Raw genomic sequence first — 27,787 nt, forward strand, 5'->3', positions numbered from 1 at the left:
AACTTTTGGGCTTTCCTATCTAATTTTTGTTGGGGGCCCAGGACCCCAACCACCTTCTCCTGCATCCGCCTCTGGTTGTGGAGGTGTCAGGTGAAGGTAGTGATGGTCGACGGTACTAGTGGTGGTGGTGGTGATAGGCGACGGTGGTTGGTGGAGGTAGAGGCAGTGGTGGTTGGTGGACAACGGTGGTTGTGGAGGACGCGAAGATGGTGGATAGTGGTGGTGATGGCAGTCGACAATGGTGGAAGAGGTAGTTTTGGCCAATGTAGTGGAGGTAATGGTGGTGGTGGTGGTAATGGTAGCCAATGGTGGTTATGGTAGAGGTAAGGTGCCCCACAGTGGTAATGGTGGTGGCGATGGACGGTGGCTGATGGTGGTTGTGGAGGTGGTAAAGGAGGTTGTTGTAGTAGAGTATGAGGTAGAGGTGGCCAATGGTGGTAGTGTTGGTGGCGATGGACGATGGTGGTAGTGTTGGTGGCGATGGACGATGGTGGTCGGTGGCCGACGGTGATTGTGGAGGCGGCAATGGACGGTGGTTGTGAAGATGGCGATGGACGATGGTGGTCGATGGTTATGGAGGCGGTGGAGGAGGTTGTTATAGTGGGAAAAGAGGTGGAGGTGGCCGACAATGGCTATCGGTGGTGGCGACAGCCACAATTAACGGTGATAACCATTAAAACAAATACCACATTAATGTTATATATCAAATGGGTGTAGATGAATAATATTTTAGGATCTGTCTCGTTCTTGTTCCACTTATTTTGGTGGAACAAGAAAAAATCCTTTTTTGTCCCACCTTGTCCCTGTCCAATGTTACATCAAACGTGGAACAACGAGTTTTTTTTCTGTACTATGTCATGTCAAACGTAAGACAATGAGTTTTGTCTCGTCCTGTCCCACGTACCAAACACAGCCTGAAAGGCTAATAAACACATCAGTTAAAACCATCTCCAAATAGATGAGAAAAATGAGCTTTTTTGTTCTCTATTTTGCTCTAACAGATCATCTATATTGTTCTTTAAAATAAAGAAAACTAAGAAAACTTCGAGTTTGAAGAATTATCAAAAACTTGATACTTGGAAAGAAAAAATAATTTTTTATTTATTCCCACAAATAAGATTAAATTATTATTATTATTTTAATATAAATTCTTTTAAAAGTTGTATTAAATTGATACGTTTATATTTTAACAATATAATAAATTTTAAAATATTTAAAAAGAAATTAATTAAAATAGCCATTCTACTTGTGCTCTTACCTCTTAACCATTTATGGCTTAAAATCACCAAAATGTCACTACCTCTGTAAGTGATTTGTAATTTGCGGAGGGGGTCAATGTGTAAAAAAAGAAGTTTCTATTTTAACTTGAAACTTATTTTTGGGTAGCGTATTTTCAAAACTTTTATTTTGATACTTAAGATGTAAAATTTTAAGCATTTAAGTACTTGAGTAACCGGTTACCATATTGATGTAACGAGTGACGTAGTATCCGGTTAATTCTTCAGCAAATAATACTGATTTGACGATGTTAACCGAGTATTTAAATATTTAAAACTTTACTCGTCACATTAACATGGTAACCGGTTATCCGAGTATTTAAATATTTAAAACTTTATATCTTAGATAGCAAAATAAAAATTTTAAAAATACATTACTCAAAATAATAATCAGGTTAAATTACGTTAATTTTTCATGTAATTTGTGTTTTAAAATAATCATAACAAAATCTGCTACACAGTCTACAAGTGTTTATTTAAGAAAAAAGCAAACAATATCTAAACATGATTTTAGACCACGTGAATCACGTGTCACGACACGTGAGAACGGTTTTTTGTTCATCGACCGTTGCCGGTATTTAAACGAACGTAATCCGGTCGAAGATAAAAAAACCGGTTTTCGTTCCGGAGCGCTACGCGTGTTTACGACGCATAGAAAACAAAGCATATGCTTCTGCTACTCCCCCTTGCCTCACCTCCTCCTTCTTCTTCTTCTTCAACCTGTTCTGATCCAAATGCCCTAATTTTTCACCTATAAATTCTCAATTTTTATCCAAATTTACAGAATACAGATCTTGATGGAGCCTCGTGTTGGTAATAAATTTCGTCTAGGTCGAAAGATTGGCAGTGGATCGTTTGGAGAGATCTATTTAGGTTTGTTAATCTCCATATTTTCAATTTTGTTGTTTTAGTTCGTTAATCCATCACAAATAAGTATCTAAGTTCCAAAAGAAATGGTTTAGAAGAGAGAGACGACTTGAATACTACGTTATCTTGTTAAATCATCGTTCTTTGAGGTTGAATTTGAATTGTGTTTGTTTTGCAGGTACTAATGTTCAGACGAATGAAGAAGTTGCGATTAAGCTTGTGAGTTGGTTTTTAATCGTTTATATAATTCGGATTTTTGTAAATGAAGGTTACTAGTTGTTGCCTATGAGAAGACAGTTATGAAATGATCTGAATGAAATTGAAATGGATGAGGTGGTTGTTTGTTTTGTTGGGATATTTAAGCTGTTGATGAATTTACTTGGCAGAGTGTAAAAAGTTAATAAGCATTGCAGATGCATTCCCGAAGTAAGAACTGAGGATTGTTTAATGTTGCCAAATGCACCTTACTTTTAGCGGGGACGTTAGTAAGCATAGTATGTTACTCTTGCTAGAACCATTAGCTATAAAGTAAGGGGAAACTAGGAATACTGCAATGGTCAGAAATAGAAACAATCATCTTTCTCGGAAAAGATCAAACATGAAAATGCATATTTGACTTTGTAAATCAAGGGAGTTCAAATTGAAGTAATGGTGTAAGAGTTGCAAGGGTCATTGATTCAGGTTTTATTTGTGTTGGAAAGTTAGTTTGACTTTGATTCTTCTTAATGTGACACTGAAAGCAAATCACACTTTTGGAAGTTACATGGGGTAAGATGGGTTAGGCATCTTCTTCTACCCCTATGGCGAATAATTGGCATATAGAGGTGAAATTTGACTGATCTATGTGGTTCGTCTAACAAAATTACTTGAATAGTGGACTTAAAAGTCTTCATGTGGCTAATATGTCCTTCCAGATTACATGGATCGATGCTGCAAATATCTTAGATTATCATTGTCCTTGGTAAGTGATAACCATAGAATATAAAATCTACACTGCAGAAAAAATGCTTGCAATTAAATGTAAAACAATGAATTTGGTTAATGCAATGACTCAATGTGGAAAACATGTGCAAGATATGTTACTGAAGTAAGAGACAATATTTATGTGCAACTTATGTGGGTTCAAAAAACAATTAATACATGAATGATAGTAATATTATGAGACCTTGAATCATGGGATTATAAATGAAATAATTAATATATGCTGCAAGTTAGGATTGGACCAACAAGGCGACAATAAACTAAATTCTCCCATAAGCTAATAGGCTTAAGATGACACCTTTATCCATGTCTGCAAAAGTTGTTTGAGCTCATTTGTTGCTTCCTAATATTATCATTAGAAGTTTCTTCCCAACTTAGAGGATCCCCATCCAGCCCTRGTGTTTTCGTTTCGCTAACGATAAAGGCCGGAAAGCGTGGGACCTATTTAAGTGACCTGGCCGATGGACTCAAACTTGAAGTCGGTGTTACTATTTATGTCAATACGGAAGGAGTGGCTGGCTTTTTCTTTTGAGTAGCAGGCAAAGGAGAAAGTCAGTCTTCTGTCATTGCTCCAGTTGGCCCCTTTTCTTCCTTAAATCAGTGATGGAATTGATCCAAGAAAGCGGGCATTTTTGAACSTTATCACTTCCTTCGATCTGTAACTGCTATTCAAAAATCGTAGTTCTCGGCTTTCTGCTTTGATGAAAGAAGDTTTCTAGTCTAATCTTAAATAAACCTATAGACAAAGGCCTTCAGAAGAGACATGATGGAGTAAGACAGGAGGTTGGACTTGGATAGCTAGAGTTAGGAGGAAAGGGCGTGAGATAGGCTTCTAGTCAACCGATTAAGACTACTACTTCTTTCTAGTAGACACTAGAGCGATGGACTGTGAGAGGAAGCAAGTGAAAGTTACTACACGAGGAAGTCAAGTGAAGGCGCCTACCTTCCACTAACCTATCTTCCATAGGAACTGGGGGTTGATCCCATGCATTTAGACATAACCGTATTCCCCCTTTTYCGACCATCCTATCTGCGAAGTGTAAGGTCTCCTCTATATTCGAATAAGCCATTCCATCCTTCCATATTTAAATTGAAYCTCTCCCTCTCCTTACAGTCGAGTGGCTTTGCACCTTGCGGTCGAGTGGCTTCGCTCCTATACTAAAACCCTGCTTCTTCGATCTGCAACCACCAATCTTATTCGACCAGTAAAGGGTTCACTTTCTCAAGGAATAGAGGAATAGGCTAAGGTCCTTTCACTTAAAGAATAAATGGGCTTGAGCAGGTCAATGGCAAATAGCTTCTTGAAGGCCGGCAGAAGGAAAGCTCGTTACYGCAGCGCTCGTTCACCCCTTCGGCTTCTTCCATTCAAATAAAAAAGGTAGTTTTTTTTCTTATTGGCAAATAGCGTCTTGAAGTGAASCGAAGGCATTATTGAAGGAAAGAGATGGCAGGTCGGTCAAGTGCATTCGCTATTCGATTCCATCCTCAATCCCACCAAATTTATATTCAAAAATTCGTATCTCTTCTTTACTTTTAAGTGACAAGGGGGTGACAAAGTTCTCTATGTCGCCGTCTCATCAATGAGCATAGATTGATAGAGATGGCTTTTGTGCCGGTCAATCTGTATTCCATTCTTCAGGTATAGTTTTCTTTGATCACAGATCGACAGTCCTTTCTCCCCCTTTCGTCATAAGGCGTGGTCTGACTCTGAACCATTCCTGTGTTAAGGTCCCTACTAAGCATAATTCGTAAACTATGCAATGGCTATTTGAAGACTTTTTAAAAAGTTTATAGCAAAGCAAAAACAATTAAAAAAGCCCTTACGAGGTAATTCTGAGTTAAACTACTYGTGTTAGCATGGAAGTCAGCCCACTGATTCCATTCTGCTACTAGGGTTCCAAAACTTCTCCTTAGCTCTATAAAGACCTTTTCCAACTCAAGAGATGCTAAAGCTATTGTTAGTTGGTCTTTCTRAGTCGGAAAGAGGGCTTTGGGCAAAGAGCAACTCGAAAGTACTTGACTTCAGTCCCAGTACTGAAAGACGTGACTTCTGGAGTGGATTTAGGAAGGAAAGACTTCGTTTACTTCCTGCAAATTGCTTATGTAAGAACTAGTAGAAAGAAAGGAATTTTGAACTAAATAAGGCAGCATTGATAGACCGTTGAATGAGAATGCTTGAGTGGGAATCGTCTYAGCAACTGGCTATAGACATGACTAAAAGCCGCCGGGAGAGGAGAGACAATCTTTCATGAGAGAGGGACGAGCGAGTGAGAGATTGGGAAAAAAGAGGTAGGCCTTCTGAAAGGTCATTTAGGGGCCTTGTTAGCGAGCCATCATTCTTCCCTAAGCTGCCAGAGTCCGATCGAAGCGAGCAAGAGATAGAGGAATCATCGCTCATAGATGTGAATTGAGAAAGCAAGCCCTAATTCTTTTTCATCTCCTYGGGCAAGACCAATTATAAGTTGATGTCTTAACCCGACTTCCTAAGCTCAGTTGATTGTTGAAGCAGTAGCTCTGGATCGAGAGCAGGGTGCTTACYGTGGGTATTATGAAAAGGGGAAAGGCTTTTGATACGTTTCAGCCCGACCCACATTGGGATCGTATATATTTGCGTCGCAAAAGAGAGGCAGGAAACAAGTAGAGGGGGGCTGTTTGCAATTTACTTATTCTTAATTATCTTAATTAGTTGATTAGGATAGATATTAATTAGTTTATTAGGATAAATATGTTTTCCTATTTTTTAGGATTAGGGTACGGCTTTATTTAAGGGACCGGCCACCCCATTGTTTGCATTCATTCTAATATTTTGATTCTTGTCGTAGACATTGGAGATTACTGGGTCTCGAATTCCAAGGTTTATTTTAATAAGCATCCGATTAGTGGTACTTTTGGCCGCTAATCTTGATTTTGCCAATTGATCCATATCAAATTGGTATCAGAGCATCGATCTTGCGCCTGTGATTTTATCCACGCTACCATGACCAAGATTCAGGATCTTGAAGCTGAGTTGACCCAACAGAAGGCTGCCGTCGAACAGTTCCGCGCTGAGACAACGGAGCGGTTCGAAAACTTGGAGACCACTGTGGAATCGTTGCGCACTAAAACGGAGAAGCGACATGCGGAGATGATGAAGGTCATGTTGCAACAGTTCCAGGCGTTAAAGCCGCCACCACAGTCGACAGCAGTCGTGCCATCGCCAATCTTCACCGATTGCACCACACGGCCCATAATGCATCAATCGAATCCGATTTTTGACGAGAATGGGGCGCCCCTGCCGCCTTGGCATGCAACCAGCAGTACGACCAGGGAACCGAACAGGCCCATCGGCACTCAGGAAATTCCTTTTCCGGAGTCAGGTACGTTTGCTTTTTCTGAGACTGAAAGGCCGTTTGGCAGCGGGTATGGAAGGGGCTTAGGACCTTCGGGGGAACGGGGGTGGGTGCCGGGGACGGATTACCGTCTTCGTAAGCTGAAGATGCCGTTGTTCGATGGAACTGATGCATATGGGTGGGTGTACCTCATGGAAAAAATTTTCGACGTTCAGGGATTTGTTACTACGGGGGAGAAGTTGAGAGCGGCGGTGTTGGGGTTGGAGGGACAGGCCCTTGCATGGTACCGATGGAGTGATTATAGGCATCCTTTTCGTCACTGGGAAGGATTAAAAAACYGGTTGTTGGCKCGGTTCYAGTCATCTCAGGAAGGGGACCTATACGAACAATTTTTGGCAATTAAACAGGAAGGGTCGGCACGCGAGTATATAGGGAAATTTGAAATAGTATCGGCACAGCTAAGGGGTATTCCTGAGAAGATCATGCAGGGTACATTCCTAAAAGGGTTGAAACCGGAGCTACGAACTTCCGTGAGGTTGCTTCAACCAATGGACTTAGACCAGGCGATCCAACTAGCTCTGATGGTGGATGAAAATAAAACTGTCAGCAACGGGAACGTGGAAAAAGGGGAAAACAAAAGTCAGCCAGTGCGGACCGGAGTGGGGGGCTCACGGCTGCTGGCCGTCCCTCCAACGGGAACCCAACGACCGACAACAGGGGGTAACGAGCAGCCGTTTAAACGGATGACGGACTCGGAACTGGAGGATAAACGGGCTAAGGGCTTATGTTTTCGATGCGATGGGAAGTTCACACCCGGACACCGTTGCCCCGAGAAAGCTCTGCGGATCATGTTAATGGATGATGAAGATGACGAAGGGGAAGAGTTAACACCGGAAACTCACGCACACTTGGATGCGGTGGAGGTGTCAGTACACTCAGGTGGTGGAGCAGTTCCCTGCCTTTCACCTTGAGGACAAGGTGAATTTTCGAGGCGGGAGTAATGATACGTCTCAGCCCGACCCACATTGGGATCGTATATATTTGCGTCGCAAAAGAGAGGCAGGAAACAAGTAGAGGGGGGTTGTTTGCAATTTACTTATTCTTAATTATCTTAATTAGTTGATTAGGATAGATATTAATTAGTTTATTAGGATAAATATGTTTTCCTATTTTTTAGGATTAGGGTACGGCTTTATTTAAGGGACCGGCCACCCCATTGTTTGGATTCATTCTAGTATTTTGATTCTTGTCGTAGRCATTGGAGATTACTGGGTCTCGAATTCCAGGGTTTATTTTAATAAGCATCCGATTAGTGGTACTTTTGGCCGCTAATCTTGATTTTGCCAATTGATCCATATCAGCTTTTTTTATAGAGAGAGGTATAGGAGAATGGAAGACCAAAGAGACCCAACTCATATCGTACCAAGAACTTGCCATTGACCTGATCAAGCGCTTAATCTGGGATTGAATTGTTCTTTTAACACTGAAATGTTTCTTCTTCTACTATGACAAAGCTTTTGGTTAAATTAATAGTTAAAAGCATGAAGGTTTTGTTTATTGCTATCCTTCGTGTTTGACTATAATGGCATTTTCAGGAAAATGTCAAGACAAAGCATCCTCAGCTGCTGTATGAATCAAAGTTATACAGGATTTTACAAGGAGGAAGTAAGTAGCTTCACTAACATGTTTCCAATGCTAGTTCGTCCAATTCCTACCCCTATTGATTACCACAATTGGGCTATTGCAGCTGGTGTACCAAATGTGAGATGGTTTGGTGTGGAGGGAGACTATAATGTTTTAGTGATGGATTTGCTTGGACCCAGCCTTGAGGATTTATTCAATTTCTGTAGCAGGAAACTTTCTTTGAAGGCAGTTCTTATGCTTGCAGATCAAATGGTAAGCACTAAAATTTTGTTTGTTTGAGCTTCCTAGCATCCATGGTGACTGATCAATTAAACTTCCTGAACTTCTTACATCGACAGTGACTGATAAGTAGACTTGTTTCAGATTAATCGAATTGAATTTGTTCACTCCAAATCATTTCTACATCGTGATATCAAGCCAGACAATTTTCTTATGGGCTTGGGACGTCGGGCAAATCAGGTTCCACACTTGACCATTTTGTTGCAGCAAATATTGAGCCTGTACTAGGATTACACCTTATGATATCCCTCTTTTGCCTCATTGCAGGTCTACATCATTGACTTTGGTTTGGTGAAAAAATATAGGGATACAACAACTCACCAACATATTCCTTACAGGTGAGATTATTGACCGCTTGATAATTGGTCTAAGAATGTGTAACTTGACATCAATCCATGTCCTCCCCTTATATGCTCTTCTCAGTCTTCCCGCCATTTAGTACATAAATACCCTAATCTGCCATTTAGTACATAAATACCCTAATCTGCCATTTAGTACATAAATACCCTAATCTCGCATGCATGCACACTCATTGGATATAACTTGCCCAAGTTGTTGTCCTTACACTACTGCATGAAATGTTTGGAGTGCTAGATGTGGTGTTTCTGTACTGTTTTTTGTACCCAAACTAGCAGTTGTAAGTCAGAATGGATGTAACTTTCTCTATGTAATCTAAGGTTGCATCCTTCACAAATTCACTGGAAGATGAATCCTTTCTTTCACATCAGTAAGCATCATGTTGTTTATGTTTTAAAGTGTTGTGTCCTTTGTATTTTGAATTTTAAGCATATAGACTTTTTATTACATATAATAAGGCTATATTTCAAATTTTCAATGGAGTTAAAGAATGCCTTGCTGCCAAGGCAGAAGCTGCTGCTCTAGGATGAAGAATGTTACACTAAGATTTTGAGGAATGTTAAGCCTGTACCTTATCTTTTAGATTTTTTTCATCTACTGTTTGGTCTATAGAGTATGCTTTCTGATACTAATAGGATCGTGGTGCAAGGAAAAGAATCCCAGTATCATGTTCCCCTAGAAGAAATGTTTTCCTTCTTTATGTACTTGGTTATTCTTGTTTATCTGATTCCTTAAACTTGAAATAAGAAATAATTTAATGTTGGATAGTGAACTTCGCATTGTTGAGTAAGGTGATGGTCATTATTGTTGAGGTTATATTCTACATTTCTTCAATAGATTGTTGTCGCATGGCCTTAGAGGCTGCTGTCTGACTTGAATGGCCACTTGAAGGGATGGTGGCAATGTGGTTGGTAGATGACATGTCTCATCTTGAGCGAATTGTATAGTTTATTCAAGGTCCTTTTAGTTGCTAAAACTCCATTCTTTTCAAAGATATTCACTGGTTGGTCATTGCTCTGCAGAGAAAATAAAAACTTGACTGGAACTGCACGATATGCAAGCATGAATACTCACCTCGGCATTGGTATGTGTTGTCACATTTGCACGGATAATGCTCTTATTTTCTGACGTGTACTCTTATGAATGTTAACCTCTGTATATTTTGTTTCTGAATGGTGAAGAACAAAGCAGGAGGGATGATTTGGAATCTCTAGGATATGTTCTCATGTATTTCTTAAGAGGAAGGTGATTTTTTCAACATGCATTGTCTCCCCCCCCCCCCCTTCTCTCTTTCAGTCAAATGACATATATCTTTTATGTGTCCAGTCTACCTTGGCAGGGCCTGAAAGCAGGAAATAAGAAACAGAAGTATGAAAAAATTAGTGAAAGAAAAGTTTCTACTTCAATCGAGGTACTGCACTATGGGAAACTATTATTGGCTTTCCCTTATAATTCATTTATTTATATATATATATCTATGCATGTAGGGGTATCATATATGTATACATACATTGCTCTTTGAACCATGAGTGGTGATATGTTTTCACTTCCCTCAGGCCTTATGTCGTGGTTATCCAACAGAGTTCGCGTCATACTTCCATTACTGCCGCTCATTACGATTTGAAGACAAACCAGATTATGCTTATCTTAAGCGAATTTTTCGGGACCTCTTTATCCGTGAAGGTTTGAACATGCTCCTTCTAGTCATCAAAAACATAATGCTTCAAGGATACAGATGAACACTAATCATACTTTCTTTTACAGGATTCCTATTCGATTATGTCTTTGATTGGACAATACTGAAATATCAACAGTCACAGATTGCAGCTCCTCCTACTCGTGGCCTTGTAAGTAACATACCATGCATCAGTTCCTTAAGTGATGTTAGTATAGTTATGAATAGCTGATTGTGCTCTCTTTTAGGGTATGGGCGCTGGACCAAGCTCTGGAATACCCCCTGCTATTCCCATTGGTGACAGGCAGACAGGTAGTCTCTACATTGGTTTTAATCTTGGACTTAACTTTTTACTTTGTTACCATAGCATTTATTCGGCAATTATTATGCTATTTCTGGTGAGTGTAAAATCATTAATTTTTGAAAGATATTCATCCTGGTATTCATTATTTTTCTATTTCGGTTTTATTGGCAGCGGAGAGGAGTTGTGTGGGGTGATTTGAGGTTTTGTTTTCCATTACCTGTCCATTTATTATGTCTGAGGGGGATTCATATTATATGGTGGCCCATCTGGACCTCCCATTTTATTTGCAAACTCTCTCTCTCTCTCTCTCTCTCTCTCTTTATATATATATATATATATATGTATGTATATATATATATATATCTCACACACAAACACAAAAGCACACTAATAGTTCCTTTTTGGGGTATACTCTTAATTATTAATCTGTCGTAGGTGAGGAAGCTGGGAAGATGGCTGGTTTATCATCAATGGATTCTTCTCGGCGGAGAAATCCTGGACAAGTTATGAAGTCAGGGAATCTAGCTAAAGAGAAGACACAAGTTACCAACGATCCAACAACTGGCAAAGATGCCATGGTGAGTTCTTGGAGTTATAATTAGAAGTTATAGATAACCTATTGCAAACCCTATAAAGTAACTAAGATATGGCGCATGCCTTTGTTTTGGCAAAGTGACAAGCATCTTATGTAATTTTAGCTAGTCAAAGAAATGAAGTAACATTTATCTCGATATTTATTAAATGATATGTGCAAGAAAAATAAATGTTTAGTGGAGGACACAACTAAAGAGAGAAAAAGTTATGGAGACAAGAAAGGGGAACTTAATACTAAGATGGTGAAGTGGTGAGCTTCCAAAACCAGAGAAGTTATTAAATAGGATTAGGAAGAAGTGACACAGGAGACGTACATTTTGAATACTAAATTAGAACACATTATGCATACACTCTAAACTAGCTGGTACATAGAGTGTGTATCTATGTAATGCATATATCGATGTATGCTTGCTACATAAACACTAGGGGGGCTATTTGGTTCATTGAATTGAAAGAATTCCAAGGGAATTGAAAGAATTCCAAGGGAATTGGAATTGTCAATTCCTCTGACCAAATTCCAATTCCTTTTTTCGTTCATTGAATTGAAAGGTTTTCAAGGGAATTAAAATGGTCAACTCCTTTGACCAAATTTCTACATTCCTACATATTGAAAATGTAGGAATCGTAGGAATCCTCTGAATTCCTTGTATCAAAGATTTCACCAAAGATTCCAATTCCTTTAACAATTCCATCCAACCAAACAGGTGGTCAAATTCTATCAAATTCCATTCTGATTCCTTCAAATACAAATTCCTTTGATGGACTCCAATTCCACCGAATTCCATTCTGCGAAGTGCGAACCAAACACCCCTGTAGATACACACACACTATTGCACTCAATCTTTGGTCAGCCTGCTGAGTTCAAGAACTACACTATTGCAATCAATTCTGATCAGAAGGCTGTCACTCAGGCTTGTACACTTTTTGATCTGGCCATTTGGATTATTCACTAGATATAACTTAGAACCACAATTTCCGCCCCTGAATGAATCTCCACATCATCCCACTCACTAGTCACTCCAATCTCACGGCCGTAGTTGTCAAGAAATACGATTGAAGTTTAAATTGCACGATCCATTTCAGTTTGGTTCATGAAGCAAAGACTGCAAATCCCATCACTGAATCTAGCAAATTAAATCATATTACAAAATTCGAAAATTTACACTAGACGACTTGCAGCATTTTTCTTCTTTGGCAAGTGAATCTAGTAACATGAATGGAGAAACTTTTTCTTGGTAACTGATGAAGTTCCAGTGAGGCGGTGACTGGTGAGGATGATAGAAGGTGTGACAGGGGGCGACAAGCCAAGGAGGACTTGGGACGAGCAACTGAGGTTAGACATGGTGACCTTAGGTATTTCTGAGGAAATGACCTCTTGTAGGAGTCTTTTGAGACGCGGGATTAAGATAGCAGACTAGGGGTGGGGTTTTGTAGCTAGCGTAGATGGGAGCTGGAGAGGCATGAGTCCTGCATTTTCTTGTACCTATTTCTGCTTCTATATTGCTTTTTTTACTTCTAACTCGATTTACTTTGCTATATTGTTTTTTTGCTTTTTCCTCTATTTCTGTGGGGAAATGTTCGACTTGATTTGCATATTTCTAACAATCCGTTCGACTCTTTGAAAGTAGAGGTCTGGTTTGCATACCTCTCACCTCCCCCCAACCCCACCTCCAGGTGAGGTATCCTGGGATCGTCAGGTTTAAGGGGTTGTTTGGTTGGTTTTCCATTAAGTCCTGAATAAATAAAGCTGTCTGTGTAGATTAATTTATCTGATGGATTGGAAAAGTTTTTGTTTGGAAGAGTTTTTTCATAGATGAAATGAGCGTGCTTTTTAATTAGGAGGGGTGGGTTTGTAAAAACTTGGCTCTCACTAAGTTAGTACCAAACAGTCATGTATAGCTAACCATATGAGCCGTGAGTCTCATTAAGCTCATTAAGTTACTAAAAGATAATCAACTTCCAGTAGAATTTAATTGTTTTGCATTTAAGCACGTCACTTCATAATCCTAGATGATTTCTTATACGCAAATGTGTTCTTCGTGTATAGCTTGGGAAATCAAGGGGACCTGTGAGACGAGATGATGGTCGCACCCCAGAGATGAATCCCGGAACAAATATTAAGCCAAAAAATTCAGCACTTGGTGGGTCCTCAGATCCGAAAAATGCTTCATGGGGGAAGAACGGTTCGGCGTACGAGACGACAAATCTCAATAAGAGTATCCAAGGTCTACAGTTGAATGATGAAGAAAAGGTTCATTAAATATCAGAAGTTTGGTTTGTGTATTATATAACTTTTTATGCTTTTAACATGAAGTCCATAAGTAATTGTAGAATTGTTGATAGTGAGGATTGAAAGTGTAAATGGGTAGTTGTAAGGATTGGAATCCTCATGAAATTTCTGGTTTTAAGGTTTTAATTTGACATCAGTAGTTTAGTAATTTATCAATATTGTTTATCTTTATGATTTTTGTTCTATCTGTTTTGGTCAGTCTGTCATCTTCTGGGTTCTAATTCGTACAAACCAATCAATTTATACATTTTATGAAAATAATAATGGTTTATTATTACAATCGGTATATTCATGGAAGATGATCAGAGTTTATTTATTATAATCAACACTTTATTTGGAAAAAATTGAGATATTTACGAAGATGGGTTTGTATGGGAAGGAATCGTCGGCTTTTATAACGCCCGAAGCCTTGCACGCCAATCGCATCAACACATCCCCACAGTCGATTGGTTTCGTTAACTCATTGATTTCGACTCAAATTCAAGACTCCGACATCTACAGATTACGATCCAAATCCGAAAGACAACCATAATCTTCGTGTTTCTATTCGACATAAATTAGTCAATTACCCACATCAAGTCTCACTCAAATCCATCAATTAGAACATCACATTTAGGACATCAAAATCATCACCAACCAAAAAGGTTCAAATTCAAGGTCAAATTCCTTATGGCCAACGAGGTTCACCTGCAATGACTCGGGGTTGTTTGTTTACTTCTTAATAGTTCTATTAACAGGCAACCTCTGAATCGTTAAAAGATATCTTATTTGACAAAAAAAATTCTACCTCTTAATGGTTCTAAAACCATCCGAATGATTTTATATCCTGAATCTCCCTTAACCATTAAGAGCCCTAATTTCATTGTACACAATTACCAAACAACTATATTTCATTTTGCACTATATCACAAGAGTCTCTTAATCATTCTGCACCATACCATTCAACAATTGCCGAACAGCCCCTCACTCCGGGCCATTCATGATCATAGGGACTAATGGTGTCGTATAAATTGGTCCAGAAACCCACGGTTACCGAAAGAAATGAAAAAGATATCAAATTTTGTTTTATTACTCCATTTATTACACTACAATACATTAGTAGCAAACTTCATAAAGGGCAATTATACCATAAAAGATGCATGAATCAAACTTATAAAGATGATCATCAACACCAAAGATCAATAATGATGGTGGGTCTGAATCGGGTCGAATCGGGTCACGATGATCTTAACCCATAAACCATCTTTGAGTATTTATCTTTAACCCACCTAAAGCTTTTCTTGATTGACCCTTTGACTTTTCCTTCAACAGAATAAGCTTTGTAGCTAGCAATCCTCTTCTTCCTCTGCAATTCTGGATCATTCAAGCTCCAGATTCTTGAAATCGCTCGACTGTCTTTCTTGATCTCGACGACCGTTGGATTATCGATCTGGGTTTGTGAAGGCGATGATGATGCATAAGATGCACTGTGGCATCTGAAATCTTGAATGTTTGATGGATGATGATGATGATGGTGATGGGGGTTGTTGCTGTAAGGTTCTATTTGCATCTTGTTTCCATTGTAGGAGTTGGATCTAAAATCTTGCATCTGGGTTTTTGATTTTGATCAAGCTTTTGTGGCTTTCTCTCTCTAAAAAAGTATGTGCCTTTCTCTCTCTAAAAGTATGGGTATGGAGAAAGGGGAAAGGGGGTTTATGGGGCTCATGAAATGGAGGAATTCATGTGATTTTGTGTGGATTTAAGACGATGGTCTCCTTGTGTATGTGTGTCACCTCATTTTAAGTCATGTGATTTTGGGTGCATTTTATCCCGCGTTTAATAGTTGTCGAATGATTTTGTACAAAATCATTAAATAGTTAGAATGATTAAGAAACTTTTATAATTATGTAAAATAAAATATAATTGTTTGGTAATTGTGTATAATGAAATTAGGGCTCTTAATGGTTAAGAAAGATCCAATATACAAAATTATTCAGAGGGTTTTATAACCATTAAGAGGCAGACTTTTTTTTTGCCAAACAAGATTCATCTCTTAACAATTCAGATATTGCCTCTTAATGGAACTATTAAGAGGTAACAATATATGCATCAACAAACAATACTTCATGCATAAAAAAAATGATTTTTAAAAGTTTTTGTCAAATAATTTATCATATGGTATAGATAATCTTTAAGATATCATAAAAATAAAATAAAAAAATCTTATTTTTTTTGTGTAATATCTTTAATTCATTTTTTTTTATTATAATCCAATTTTGGTTTTATGATAAAATATTATTTTTGATTTAAAAAGAATAATAACTAAGTATTAATTAAAACTCAATAGTTATCTTAATATTTTATATATAAAATAAAATTTTAAGTAATATGCATCAATTATATTTTATACTTATGCACAATTTATTTATAATCTTGAATTTTAAGTAATATATATCAGTAAATAATACTTCATATATAAAATATAGTTTATAAAAAAAATTGTCAAATAATTTATAATATAATATAGATATAGATCTCTGTGTTCCACTTTTTAAACTTCATTTATGGTATGTATTTTTTATTAGATGTGGTCCCTGGACTAAATAGCCATCTCTTTTTCTCACTTAACTTTAAGGGCATTTATGTCTTTTTACTCCTTTTTAAGCACCAATTAAATAACGCCACATGGCATGTAATTGAAAAAACAAAAACCCTTTCCTCAATCTCCCTCACCTTCTGTCGGTTTGTAAAAACATTTGAGGCAAAGTGTAATAACATAATAGTATAAGGGCCTTAGTGAAAATATAAACCTACTATAAATACACCCCTCCTCCCCCCACCGCCCCCCGAAAAACAAAAGGAAACAAAGCCTTCGTCTCCAATCAGCGTGCTCTTCGTCGATTTCAGGTATCAAAACCCTAGCAAATTTTACTGGTCTTGCGAGTTTTTCTGTATCGTAGATCTGACAATTTAAGGATGGTTTCGCGAACAAAAGAGCCGAGTTTGAAGAAACTCGAGTATCTTTCACTCGTATCGAAGGTATGTACGGAGCTTGAATCGCATTTAGGGTTTGGTGATAAAGTATTGGCTGAATTTATCACCGAGATAGGACGAAAGTGTGGAACGGTGGATGAATTCGATAGTAAGTTGAAAGAAAACGGTGCTGAAATGCCGGATTACTTTGTTCGGACTTTGTTGAAAATAATCCATGCTATTTTGCCTCCAAAGGCGAAATCAGGGTCTGTTAAGGATACTGGTAAGAATGATGGTGGTGGATCGAAGTCGAATTTTCCAGCTTTGAATATTGGGGATAGTAAGGATCGGGTGAAGGCGTTGGAGAAAGAGATTGAGATGGAAGCTAAAGAGAGGATTAGGAAAAATGGTGGAGATGAATATGAAGGCAGGAGTCAGAGAGACAGGGATGGAGATCGAAGTAGAGGTAGGGATAAGAGGGGCAGCCAGAAGGTCAGAGACGATGATGATATGGATGATAGATACGATAGGCGAAGAGGAGACAAAGATGATAGAGGTAATCATGGGGGTAGGGAAAGACACAGGGACCGAGATAGGGATCGTAAATATGATCGTGCAAGGGATGAAGATGATATTGATCGGAGGGATAACGAAAAAGATAGGAGCGAGAAGAAGAGTTATGGGCACCAATCAGATAAACCTGAACTTTATCAGGTCTATAAAGGCAGGGTGTCTAGGGTAATGGATAGTGGTTGTTTTGTTCAGCTTAGTGATATCAAGGGTAAAGAGGGTTTGGTCCACGTGTCACAAATGGCTACAAGGAGAATATCTAATGCAAAAGATGTTGTTAAGCGGGATCAGGAGGTTTTTGTGAAAGTGATTGCAATATCAGGTCAGAAATTGTCTCTCTCAATGAGGGATGTTGATCAGAACACTGGGAGGGACTTGCTGCCATTGAAGAAGAGCGGTGATGATGATTCATTAAGGACCAACCCCTCGAGTGGATCAAACAATGCTGTGTCTACATCCAGGACAGGACTCTCAGGGATAAGGATTACAGATGAGGATGTTGGGGTTCCTTCACGCAGGCCTTTGAAGAGAATGAGTTCTCCGGAGAGGTGGGAGGCAAAGCAGTTGATTGCTTCAGGTGTTCTAAGTGTGAAAGAGTATCCTATGTTTGATGAAGAAACTGCTGATGGAATGCTTTATCAAGAAGAAGGTGGTGATGAAGAGCTTGAGGTTGAGTTGAATGAAGATGAACCAGCCTTTTTGCAAGGGCAGAGCCACTATTCAATGGATATGTCACCTGTCAAGATCTTCAAAAATCCTGAGGGTTCTTTGAGTCGTGCAGCAGCCCTACAATCTGCTCTCATAAAAGAAAGGAGAGAAGTGAGGGACCAGCAGCAAAGAACAATGCTCGACTCTATCCCAAAAGATCTGAATCGTCCATGGGAAGACCCGATGCCCGAAACAGGTGAGAGACATCTGGCACAGGAGCTGAGGGGAGTTGGGTTGTCAGCATACGATATGCCTGAATGGAAGAAGGATGCTTTTGGTAAAGCATTAACATTTGGTCAAAGATCAAAGCTTTCTCTCCAAGAACAGAGGCAAAGCTTGCCTATATACAAATTGAAGAAGGAACTGGTTCAGGCTGTGCACGATAATCAGGTTTTGGTTGTCATAGGTGAGACTGGTTCAGGTAAGACAACTCAGGTGACGCAGTATCTAGCCGAAGCAGGTTACACCACCAGGGGTAAGATAGGATGCACCCAGCCCCGTAGGGTGGCTGCAATGTCTGTGGCCAAGAGAGTTGCTGAAGAGTTTGGTTGCCGTTTAGGGGAGGAAGTTGGATATGCCATTCGTTTTGAAGATTGTACCGGCCCAGAAACTGTGATCAAGTACATGACCGATGGTATGCTTTTGAGGGAAATTCTGATCGACGAGAACCTATCTCAATACTCGGTGATCATGCTTGACGAAGCTCATGAGAGAACAATGCATACTGATGTCCTCTTTGGGTTATTAAAAGATCTTGTGAAAAGAAGACCCGACCTTCGTTTAATCGTCACTTCTGCCACATTGGATGCCGAGAAGTTTTCTGCGTATTTCTTTAGCTGCAATATCTTCACAATTCCTGGAAGGACATTTCCTGTGGAGATACTTTACACCAAACAGCCGGAAAGCGATTATCTTGATGCAGCTCTAATTACTGTAATGCAGATCCACTTAACAGAGCCTGAGGGTGATGTGCTTGTCTTTTTAACGGGTCAGGAGGAAATTGATCATGCTTGCCAGTGTCTATATGAAAGGATGAAAGGGTTAGGTAAAAATGTGCCTGAATTGATCATATTACCGGTTTACAGTGCACTTCCTAGTGAAATGCAATCCAGAATCTTTGAACCTGCCCCTCCTGGGAAGAGGAAGGTGGTTGTTGCCACCAATATTGCTGAAGCTTCTTTAACAATTGATGGGATTTTCTATGTTATTGACCCTGGATTTGCTAAGCAAAATGTGTATAACCCTAAACAGGGTCTTGATTCACTTGTGATTACTCCAATATCTCAGGCGTCAGCAAAGCAAAGAGCCGGGCGTGCAGGCCGTACAGGGCCCGGAAAGTGTTACAGACTATACACCGAAAGTGCTTTCAACAACGAGATGTCTCCTACCTCAATTCCCGAAATTCAAAGGATAAATCTTGGATTGATAACTTTGAATTTGAAAGCTATGGGGATAAACGATCTTCTTTCTTTCGATTTCATGGACCCACCTTCTCCGCAAGCTCTAATTTCTGCTATGGAACAGCTCTACAGTCTTGGAGCTCTTGATGAAGAGGGGCTTCTAACCAAATTGGGTCGGAAAATGGCAGAGTTCCCACTGGATCCTCCATTGTCAAAGATGCTTCTTGCTAGTGTTGATTTGGGTTGTAGTGATGAGATTTTGACTATCATAGCTATGATTCAAACCGGGAACATCTTCTACAGACCAAGGGAAAAGCAGGCACAAGCAGATCAAAGAAGGGCCAAGTTCTTTCAACCTGAAGGAGATCATCTGACTTTGCTTGCTGTTTATGAAGCTTGGAAAGCCAAGAACTTTTCTGGGCCATGGTGTTTTGAGAATTTTGTTCAGGCTAGATCACTAAGGAGGGCGCAAGATGTTAGGAAGCAGCTTTTATCGATCATGGACAAGTAAGTTGCTTTTTTTTCTTTGTTTCAACTAATTATATTTCAAGATTGTTGTCTGATCTAGGTTTAAGGCCGTCTCCAACGGGTTACACCAAATCTATAAAAATTGGTGAGGTTTGAACCCCTGATCTCTTAGGAGGCCAAGGATTATGATACCGCTAGGCCAAAGGCCCTTTGGTTCATTACACCAGTTTTGGTGTCCTTGTGGGAGTGATTTGTGTTAAATTTGGTATTTGATGTAAGATTTGGTGTCCCTTTTGGAGATGGTCTAAACCTTAAAGCTATGATGTTAATCTACCAAACTAGTTTTAGCGAGTTTTTTGAACTGCAAAATGCATTAAAATGCAACAAAAGTCGGGTTTGGTTCCTATTTACAATGACAAAGAATTCTTTTTATCGATAGATGTAACGAAGTGTTAAAAGATTTTATTTTTTATCAATTTTGACCGATAACCTGATTAATTATTAACATTTGATGACCTGGATATCCTTCTGAGAAAGGTTTATGAAATGTTACGAAAGGGCTATGAAGTGTTTACAAAAGGGATACAGCAAAGTGGACAATAAACTTGACATCCACGTTATCGAATGTTACAAGATCATGTTATCGGTCAAAATGGGTAAAAAATAGAAAAATATAAAACTATGCTACGAAATTTTGTAACTTTGTTAAAATTCTTGGTTACACTAAATAGGAACTGAGATAAACTTTGTTGCCAAATTTCCTATTTTGTACCTATTTTGACGTAAGCGTGTTAATTTTGCAACGTTCGATGACGTGGATACCCGCTTACAAAAGGTTTATGATATCTTTACTAAAAGGTTACGACGAAGTAGGTGATAAATCTGACATCCACGTTTTCAAATGTTGCAAGAGCAGTTACCTGTAAAAAATGAGAAAAATAAAGAGAATCTTTTCTGGGACTTTGAAACTCGATTAAATTCCTTTCTTACCATAAGTTGGAACCGAGGCAAATTACGTTGCATTTTGATACATTTCGCTCTCTAAGAAAACGCGAGTTCCTGTTATTATGATCAATATGCAAGAAGCAAGCTTTTACCACTCATAACCCGACAGGCCCGTATTTTTGGTTGACATTGCTGATTTGTTTGTTTACCGATCAGGTACAAATTGGACGTCGTGAGTGCCGGGAAGAACTTTACAAAGATCCGAAAGGCAATTACAGCCGGTTTTTTCTTCCATGCTGCCCGGAAGGACCCACAAGAAGGATACCGAACTATAGTCGAGAACCAGCCTGTTTATATACACCCAAGTAGCGCCCTTTTCCAGCGTCAACCCGATTGGGTGATCTATCACGAGCTAGTCATGACAACAAAAGAATACATGCGTGAAGTTGCGGTCGTGGATCCAAAATGGCTAGTCGAACTTGCACCAAGATTCTTTAAAGTGTCGGATCCCACAAAGATGAGCAAGCGGAAGCGCCAAGAACGGATTGAACCTCTTTACGATCGGTACCACGAACCCAATTCATGGCGGTTGAGTAAGCGCCGTGCGTGATCAATGGCGTGTGCGAAGTAGTACCTTTTTTTACTTGTAACACAGTTATGTTGTTTGATTTCTTTTTGTCCACCATGTACAAGAAACCCCGTAAATTTATAGCCTTTTTATCGTAACCGTATGTTGTAGAGTTGGATCTCAAATGGTAAGCGCCGAGAATCTTATCCAACAAGTGAGAGTGGCAAACTTTGCTCAATTAATGGAACAGTCATTTCTCTTTTTGAGGTAAACGTCAGATCTGCATAAATCTCACCTTTTCAGACCCCACCTCCGAATGTGGCATACCAGATTCATTTATAACCTGGTAAGCGTTTACCGGGTAAGAGTCCTCATCCTCACTTATTAGATAAGACTTTCGATTATTGTCGTTCCTTTTACCGGGTAAGACTATCGGTTTTTGTTATGTTTACCGATAAAATAATATAGCCAATAAGCACTTGCCAAGACAAGTGTTTAGTAAACTGCCCCTTGAATTATGGATGCATAAAAGATGGATATAAAATGTGTGGCCCATCTCAACTCTCAAGACAGGGAGTGGAAGTGTGGATAATTTTATTAATTTTAAAAATATATAATTATTAATTTTTTAATTAATTAAATGATAATTTTATTTTAATAATAAAAAAAAATCCTTTTTTATAAGTTATAAATTAAAGCAAACATATGATATGATGTCACTTATTATTTTATTTTTTTAACAAAATAAATTAAAAATAAAATAATAAAGTAGATTAAAAAAAAGGATAAATGTATAAATTAATAATTAGAAGGGTACTTATGCATTACAGCGAGATACATCTCGATTTTAATATTTTATTTTATTCTCTGTCTTTGTCGATATAATATGATTTTATGTGATTTTGATGATAAAAAATTTGTAAAAAATATATCTATACTATAATTATAAAATATTTGATAAAAACTGTTAAAAACTATTTTTTATACATAAAATACTGTTTATTCATGTATATTATTTAATATTTAAGATTACAAATAAATTATACGTATAAAGTTCTAAATTTCGCGTAACTAATTGCAGATAAACATAATCAAATACATGATAAATATCTTATTTTTAAATATAAATAAATTGAAATATAATTAGGATAATCATTGAATTCTAAAGAATGCTTACTAATTATTTTTATAAAAAATCATATTATTAAATAAAAATAAATTACTTTATTATTAAACCTAAATTAAATTATAATAAAAAATTGAATTAAAGAAATAAAAAAATGAAAACTTTTAAATAGTTGATTTGATACTGATATCAAATATATTTTTTAAAAATTTTTATGATATTTTCAAATTTATATTTTATCTAAAATAAAAATATTATCGTTTTCTCTTAAATTATTTTTAATTAAAGAATTGTAATTTTAAAAAAATATAACAAATCTCTTGGTGTCCGCCATTGTTGCTGAAACGGGAAAAATGGGAACTTTGATGAATAATTATCATTTAAAGCCCTCCAACTTTGTTGTTACAACCAAAACTCATTGTTTATCAGATTTTCGTGTTAATCAGCTACTGCGAATTAAGCAACCAAACTACTCCGATCGTTGCAAAATAACACAAACGAAGATGGCCGGCGCCGGCGCTGCTGCTAGCGACGCCAATCCCGCCCATCCGGAGCAAAACTCAGGTCATTTTCCGACGATCTTTGTTGTTAATCAGTAACCGATCAATTTAATTGATCAAAAGTAAATCAACTCGTATAGAATGATCAATAATGCGATTTTTATTATAAGATTTGGTGCTGTCTCGTTTGTTTTAGGAGTGCATCAGCATAAAATCGTTATACGAAACAACCATGGGGAGAAACTTGTGGGTTTATTGCATGAAGCTGGATCTACGGAGATTGTAATTTTGTGCCATGGATTTCAATCAACAAAGGTCTGTTACATATTTCTACACATTATCTTCAAGCTCAGCTCCTTTTTTTGAATGCCCTAATTTATTACTCCTTTTACCACAGTCAAATTATATGAGCTATTGGTTAGTGGTTGGGTAAGCTATAAATGAAACCAAACTCAACTTTCTTCGAGTAATCGTGGTTTTAATCTTCCAGAAAGGTGTTTTTAGTCTAATCTCACATATTTAGATAAGTAGTTTGGGGTGAAAATCTCTTCAAATGGAATCATTTTATACTTGACAAAATGAGGTTCAATTTTTTAAGTATTTCATGTATAACTCTTTAATGATCTCAATTGTTCTTAGTTCCGGCATGTAATCAGATAAGGCATGCAAACAAAAGTTCCGATAGGTCGACAATGTGGGCAGGGTGGTCAAAGTGGAGGCTGCCACGAGACTGTTCTATGATGTTGAGATGGACCATGTTGGATAGGATACTGAATGAGGTCTACAGTCATAGCTAGGAATTGCTAATATCACAGATAAACTGAGAGAGGGAAGATTGTGGTTTGGGCATGTTCCTAGGAGATAGAGGACGGAACTGGTGAGGAGGGGGGTGAGCCAAAGAGGACATGGGATGACCAGCTGAGGTTGGACATGACATCCTTAATCGTTTTTTCAGGAAATGACCTCTGATAGGAGTTTTTGGAGACACAAACTTAGGACAGCAGATCTCTTGTCGGGACTAGTGTAAATGGGGAGGGGGAATGGTGTAATATCTCAGGCAACCGTACCAAATATTTTCCGCTTTGTCCACACCTTGACTCTCAGTTCTTGAACACTTCTGATAGAGGAGGTATAGGCAACCTTTGTTCCCCTCTCCAACAGATGTGGGATCTCATAGATGGAGAGGTAGAGGGTGGTTAGGGAGAGGGTTATAGATCCGACTTGTTGGTTAGCAATGTCTTAGGATAGTTAGAGGTGGCACTTCATTTTAGTTTTCTTTAGTTTACTGCACTCTTTCTACTATTCTAATGTCTCTACGGTCTTTTACGCCTGTAATGTCCCATTGTTCTTCATTTTCTTTTTGCAAACACTCTGCTTTTACAAAAAAAATCCGCTTTATCAAGCTCTTCATTACATTCCAAAATCTTGAAAGTTTCAAAAACCTTTTTCACAAGCCATGGAAACAATCTTCCTACTTCTTGGGATGGATGAAAGTTATGCGTACATCTTTCCCTCAAGACCCTACCAGTGCGATATACTACCTACGTTTGCTTATCATAATAATAAAATATTCTTGATTTCCCCTTTGAAGAAACGAAAAGACTGCGTACAGAGATTTCCCTCCCCAACCCTGGCAAAACCGAGAAGCCTCTGGGTTGCCCTCTACCATCTTATCCAACATCTATAGGATGCGCTAGAACTGGTCTTTTGTTCTAATGCAAAAAAAATGTGGACTTTTGTTCCCTTTCGGTATTTAAAGCTTACATTTTTAGAATGTTGCATATGCTAAGTGAAAATTTTGAATATGGTTAAGAAAACCATTGATGACTGGAGTGATCCTTTGTGGCCCGATATGGCATTCCATACTTCATTGATGATTCTTGATTTTGTAGGATAGCAATACTGTGGTGAACCTTGTTTCTGCACTGGAGAAGGAAGGCATTAGTGCATTTCGTTTTGACTTTGCTGGAAATGGGTAGGTTTCAATATTAAACGGCCGATTACAATGTAGTTGAGATGATTTATGCAAATCGAAACTCCAAGATTGGTGTAATTATATGAACATAACAACTCAAATAAATTGAACTATTTAAGTTTAAATTTTGTATATTAGTATGTCAAAAGGATTTACAAAGTGCGAGTAAAACTATTAGTATTGCAAGTATTTGTAGTGTTAATTGATGAAAAAAAGTAAAGATTTGTTGTTAAATCGTTTGAAGATCGTTGATTTTGTAATTTAGTGTGTTACATAGCAAATATTGTTTTTCAGGGAAAGTGAAGGCTCGTTTCAATATGGTAATTATCGTAGAGAGGCTGATGATTTACATTCAGTAATTCAACACTTTAACGGAGTTAATCGTGTCACAAGTGCCATCCTCGGACACAGTAAAGGTATGCTAGGATACGACTGTACACATCAAACACTCGATATCGTTTTTCAATACGTTATATAGTAGTGATTGAATGTCTTGCTGATAAACCCCCCCCCAACAATTCATTTTATAATCATTTTTCTATTTAATTGACAAAGATAGCCAAGAATTCTCAAGTAGCACTTTTGCAACTTGCGAAATCTACTTCTTCTGAATTTAATATTCATAAAGTAACACTTTAACAAGCTGCTAAAATACCAGTTGCAAATTCTCACTTTTTGGGTATAACTTGTTTAATGCTAATTTTTATTATAATTTAAACATTTTAGATCAAATATGTAATTTATTTAGTTTTAGTGATGGAGTTTTTTTTTTGAAAAGATAATGATGAGTATTCTGGTAGCGCTTAATGCTTATCTTGTATCTGAGTCTTGATCTCGCCGCCACGCCATTTAGAACATCGTCTCTAAGTATATGTCTTATCTTACTTACAGGCGGGAATGTGGTGCTTTTATACGCATCTAAGTATCATGATGTAAAATGTGTCATCAATGTGTGTGGACGTTATAACACAAAGGGGGGCGTCGAAGAGCGATTGGGAAAAGGGTTTTTGCAAAAAGTGAAGCAAGATGGTTTTATCGATGTTAAGGCCAATACAGGTATTTTAGCAATGACCATCATGTCTAATTAACCGAAAACATAAAACTAATGTTTCAAAACTTTATTTTTTGCGTTTTCCGACTAGTTTTCTTCGTGTGTAGGAGCGGTTTTATATCGTGTGACCGAGGAAAGTTTAATGGATCGGTTGAATACAGATATGCATGAAACATGCCTGCAGATTGACAAAGATTGCCGGTAAGATAAAGAAACTACTCCCATTTTTCATTTCAGATTCGAGATGTGTTAAGCTAGTTGTTGGCTAAAAAGCTAGTTGGTAGTTGAAAAGCCAATTGGCTAAAAAGCTAGTTTGTCGGCTAATAAGCTAGCTGCTAGCTGCTAGCTGAAAAGCTAGTTGTTGACTAAAAAACTAGTTATTGAAAAAGCTAGTGTGTTGGCTAATAAGCTACAAACAAATATACCATAAATTAATTGGATAAAAATTAGGGGCATAATTGGAATAAAGTCAGTTTACCAAAAGCTTGCCCTTTGTTCAACCACACCCCCTAAAAGTGTTCTTTTAAGTATATAATATTTATATACAACAAATACTCACATACCCTTATCACCATCTGTGAGGTTTGAACCATTGACCTTCTCGGTGGGTGGCTGTACTCTACCAGTAACTCAGATACTATGACCGCCTAAAGTGCAATCTTTTTGTGCAGGGTGTTGACCGTTCATGGATCTGAGGATTCAACCGTCCCAATCGAAGAGGCATTGGAGTTCGCAAAGATCATACCCAACCACAAGCTACATATCATCGAAGGAGCGAACCATGGGTTCACCAAACATCGAGCTGAATTAGCTTCCATTGTTTTGTCTTTCATAAAGGAACCTGTGGATCACAACCAGGAAAATTCAACATAAATGTAACGGAAGTAGCTCTAGTTTTAGTTTTTTTTTTTTTTTTTCTCAACGTAAATGATTTCTAGACCCAAACGATGGATTCGTTTTTGGATCATGTATAACTTCGGGATCAAATGCATATGAGAAATCTATTATCCGCTCATTAATCCGAAAAAGTAGAGAATATATACATCCGAACATACGCCAACTACATAAATGGATAAAAGCCCAACTCAGTATCGATCTAAAATACGTGTAGCCCGTAGAAGAATCCGCAAGTTGGAACATGTAGATCACATATGCCCAACTTGCGAGGAAAAAAAACTCGAACTGTGGTCGGTCCAAGGCTTTTATTAAAAATATCCGCTAACTGCAACTTAGTAGGAACGTTAAAAGGATGAACGAGACTCTCTCAAATAGCAGATCGAACAAAATGACAATCAACTTCAGTATGCTTCTATGAAACAGATGAATTGTATGGGCCCGTTTTGAAATACATCTTCCGGAGAAATGATTGGACGAATCATTTGCAACCATAATAGAAGGTGATAGAGTTTTCGCGTTTTTAGCGTAACAGGTAAGGAGGTGGACATTCTTGCAGAATACGTGAGGTTTACACCTCTGCTCTAAGGATATGTGATTTTCCTCCTTCCATGACGGTTGTAGGACCGGTATGATGGCAGCGCTCTTAGCGGCCATTTGATTTGATGAAATGGTTTTGAAGAATTTGGATTTTGTGGAAGGATTTGGAATCTTTGGTGTGTTTGGTTTACTGGGATTTGGATTGGAATGGAATTCCATTTTTTATAAATAATTTATAAAAACAAATTATAAATAATTATAAAATGAATTAAGGTGCCTTTTTATTAATAAATTATAAGAAAATAAATATTTTTAACATATTTTAGAACATTATTATATTACAATCCTATGAAATCCCAACTACCTCGAGAGATTTCAAAATCCTATGTCTGAGGGATTTCAACAGAATCATTAGATTTCAAATTTAGACAATCCTGCATACCAACAAGAGATTTTTTTTTTTTTTTTGATTAACCTGGATATCCAACCCGCT

General features: G+C 37.9%; 3 protein-coding genes across 3 annotated transcripts; all 3 read left to right on the forward strand.

Annotated features, from left to right (window-relative positions):
- Positions 1 to 1,923: 1,923 nt before the first annotated feature.
- LOC112516410 (casein kinase 1-like protein 12) lies at positions 1,924 to 13,732 on the forward strand. Its single transcript, XM_025123425.1, has 14 exons — positions 1,924 to 2,150; positions 2,323 to 2,363; positions 8,050 to 8,119; positions 8,202 to 8,350; positions 8,462 to 8,557; positions 8,645 to 8,715; positions 9,757 to 9,818; positions 9,916 to 9,979; positions 10,061 to 10,145; positions 10,291 to 10,417; positions 10,499 to 10,581; positions 10,658 to 10,721; positions 11,149 to 11,291; positions 13,355 to 13,732. The coding sequence occupies exons 1-14, from the start codon at positions 2,075 to 2,077 to the stop codon at positions 13,565 to 13,567; spliced, it is 1,344 nt and encodes a 447-aa protein (XP_024979193.1). The 5' UTR covers positions 1,924 to 2,074; the 3' UTR covers positions 13,568 to 13,732.
- Positions 13,733 to 16,430: 2,698 nt separating this feature from the next.
- On the forward strand, positions 16,431 to 21,478 carry LOC112516724 (probable pre-mRNA-splicing factor ATP-dependent RNA helicase DEAH5). Its single transcript, XM_025123928.1, has 2 exons — positions 16,431 to 19,734; positions 20,857 to 21,478. The coding sequence occupies exons 1-2, from the start codon at positions 16,553 to 16,555 to the stop codon at positions 21,248 to 21,250; spliced, it is 3,576 nt and encodes a 1,191-aa protein (XP_024979696.1). The 5' UTR covers positions 16,431 to 16,552; the 3' UTR covers positions 21,251 to 21,478.
- A 1,190-nt stretch (positions 21,479 to 22,668) lies between these two features.
- LOC112516644 (non-haem bromoperoxidase BPO-A2-like) lies at positions 22,669 to 26,873 on the forward strand. Its single transcript, XM_025123808.1, has 7 exons — positions 22,669 to 22,898; positions 23,031 to 23,149; positions 24,727 to 24,809; positions 25,104 to 25,225; positions 25,701 to 25,865; positions 25,968 to 26,061; positions 26,532 to 26,873. Exons 1-7 carry the CDS (start codon positions 22,688 to 22,690, stop codon positions 26,731 to 26,733), a joined length of 996 nt encoding a protein of 331 aa, XP_024979576.1. The 5' UTR covers positions 22,669 to 22,687; the 3' UTR covers positions 26,734 to 26,873.
- The last annotated feature ends 914 nt before the right edge of the window (positions 26,874 to 27,787 follow it).

The sequence above is a fragment of the Cynara cardunculus genome, assembly GCF_001531365.2.
Source record: "Cynara cardunculus var. scolymus isolate 2C chromosome LG 8, CcrdV1, whole genome shotgun sequence".
Classification (NCBI taxonomy): domain Eukaryota; kingdom Viridiplantae; phylum Streptophyta; class Magnoliopsida; order Asterales; family Asteraceae; genus Cynara; species Cynara cardunculus.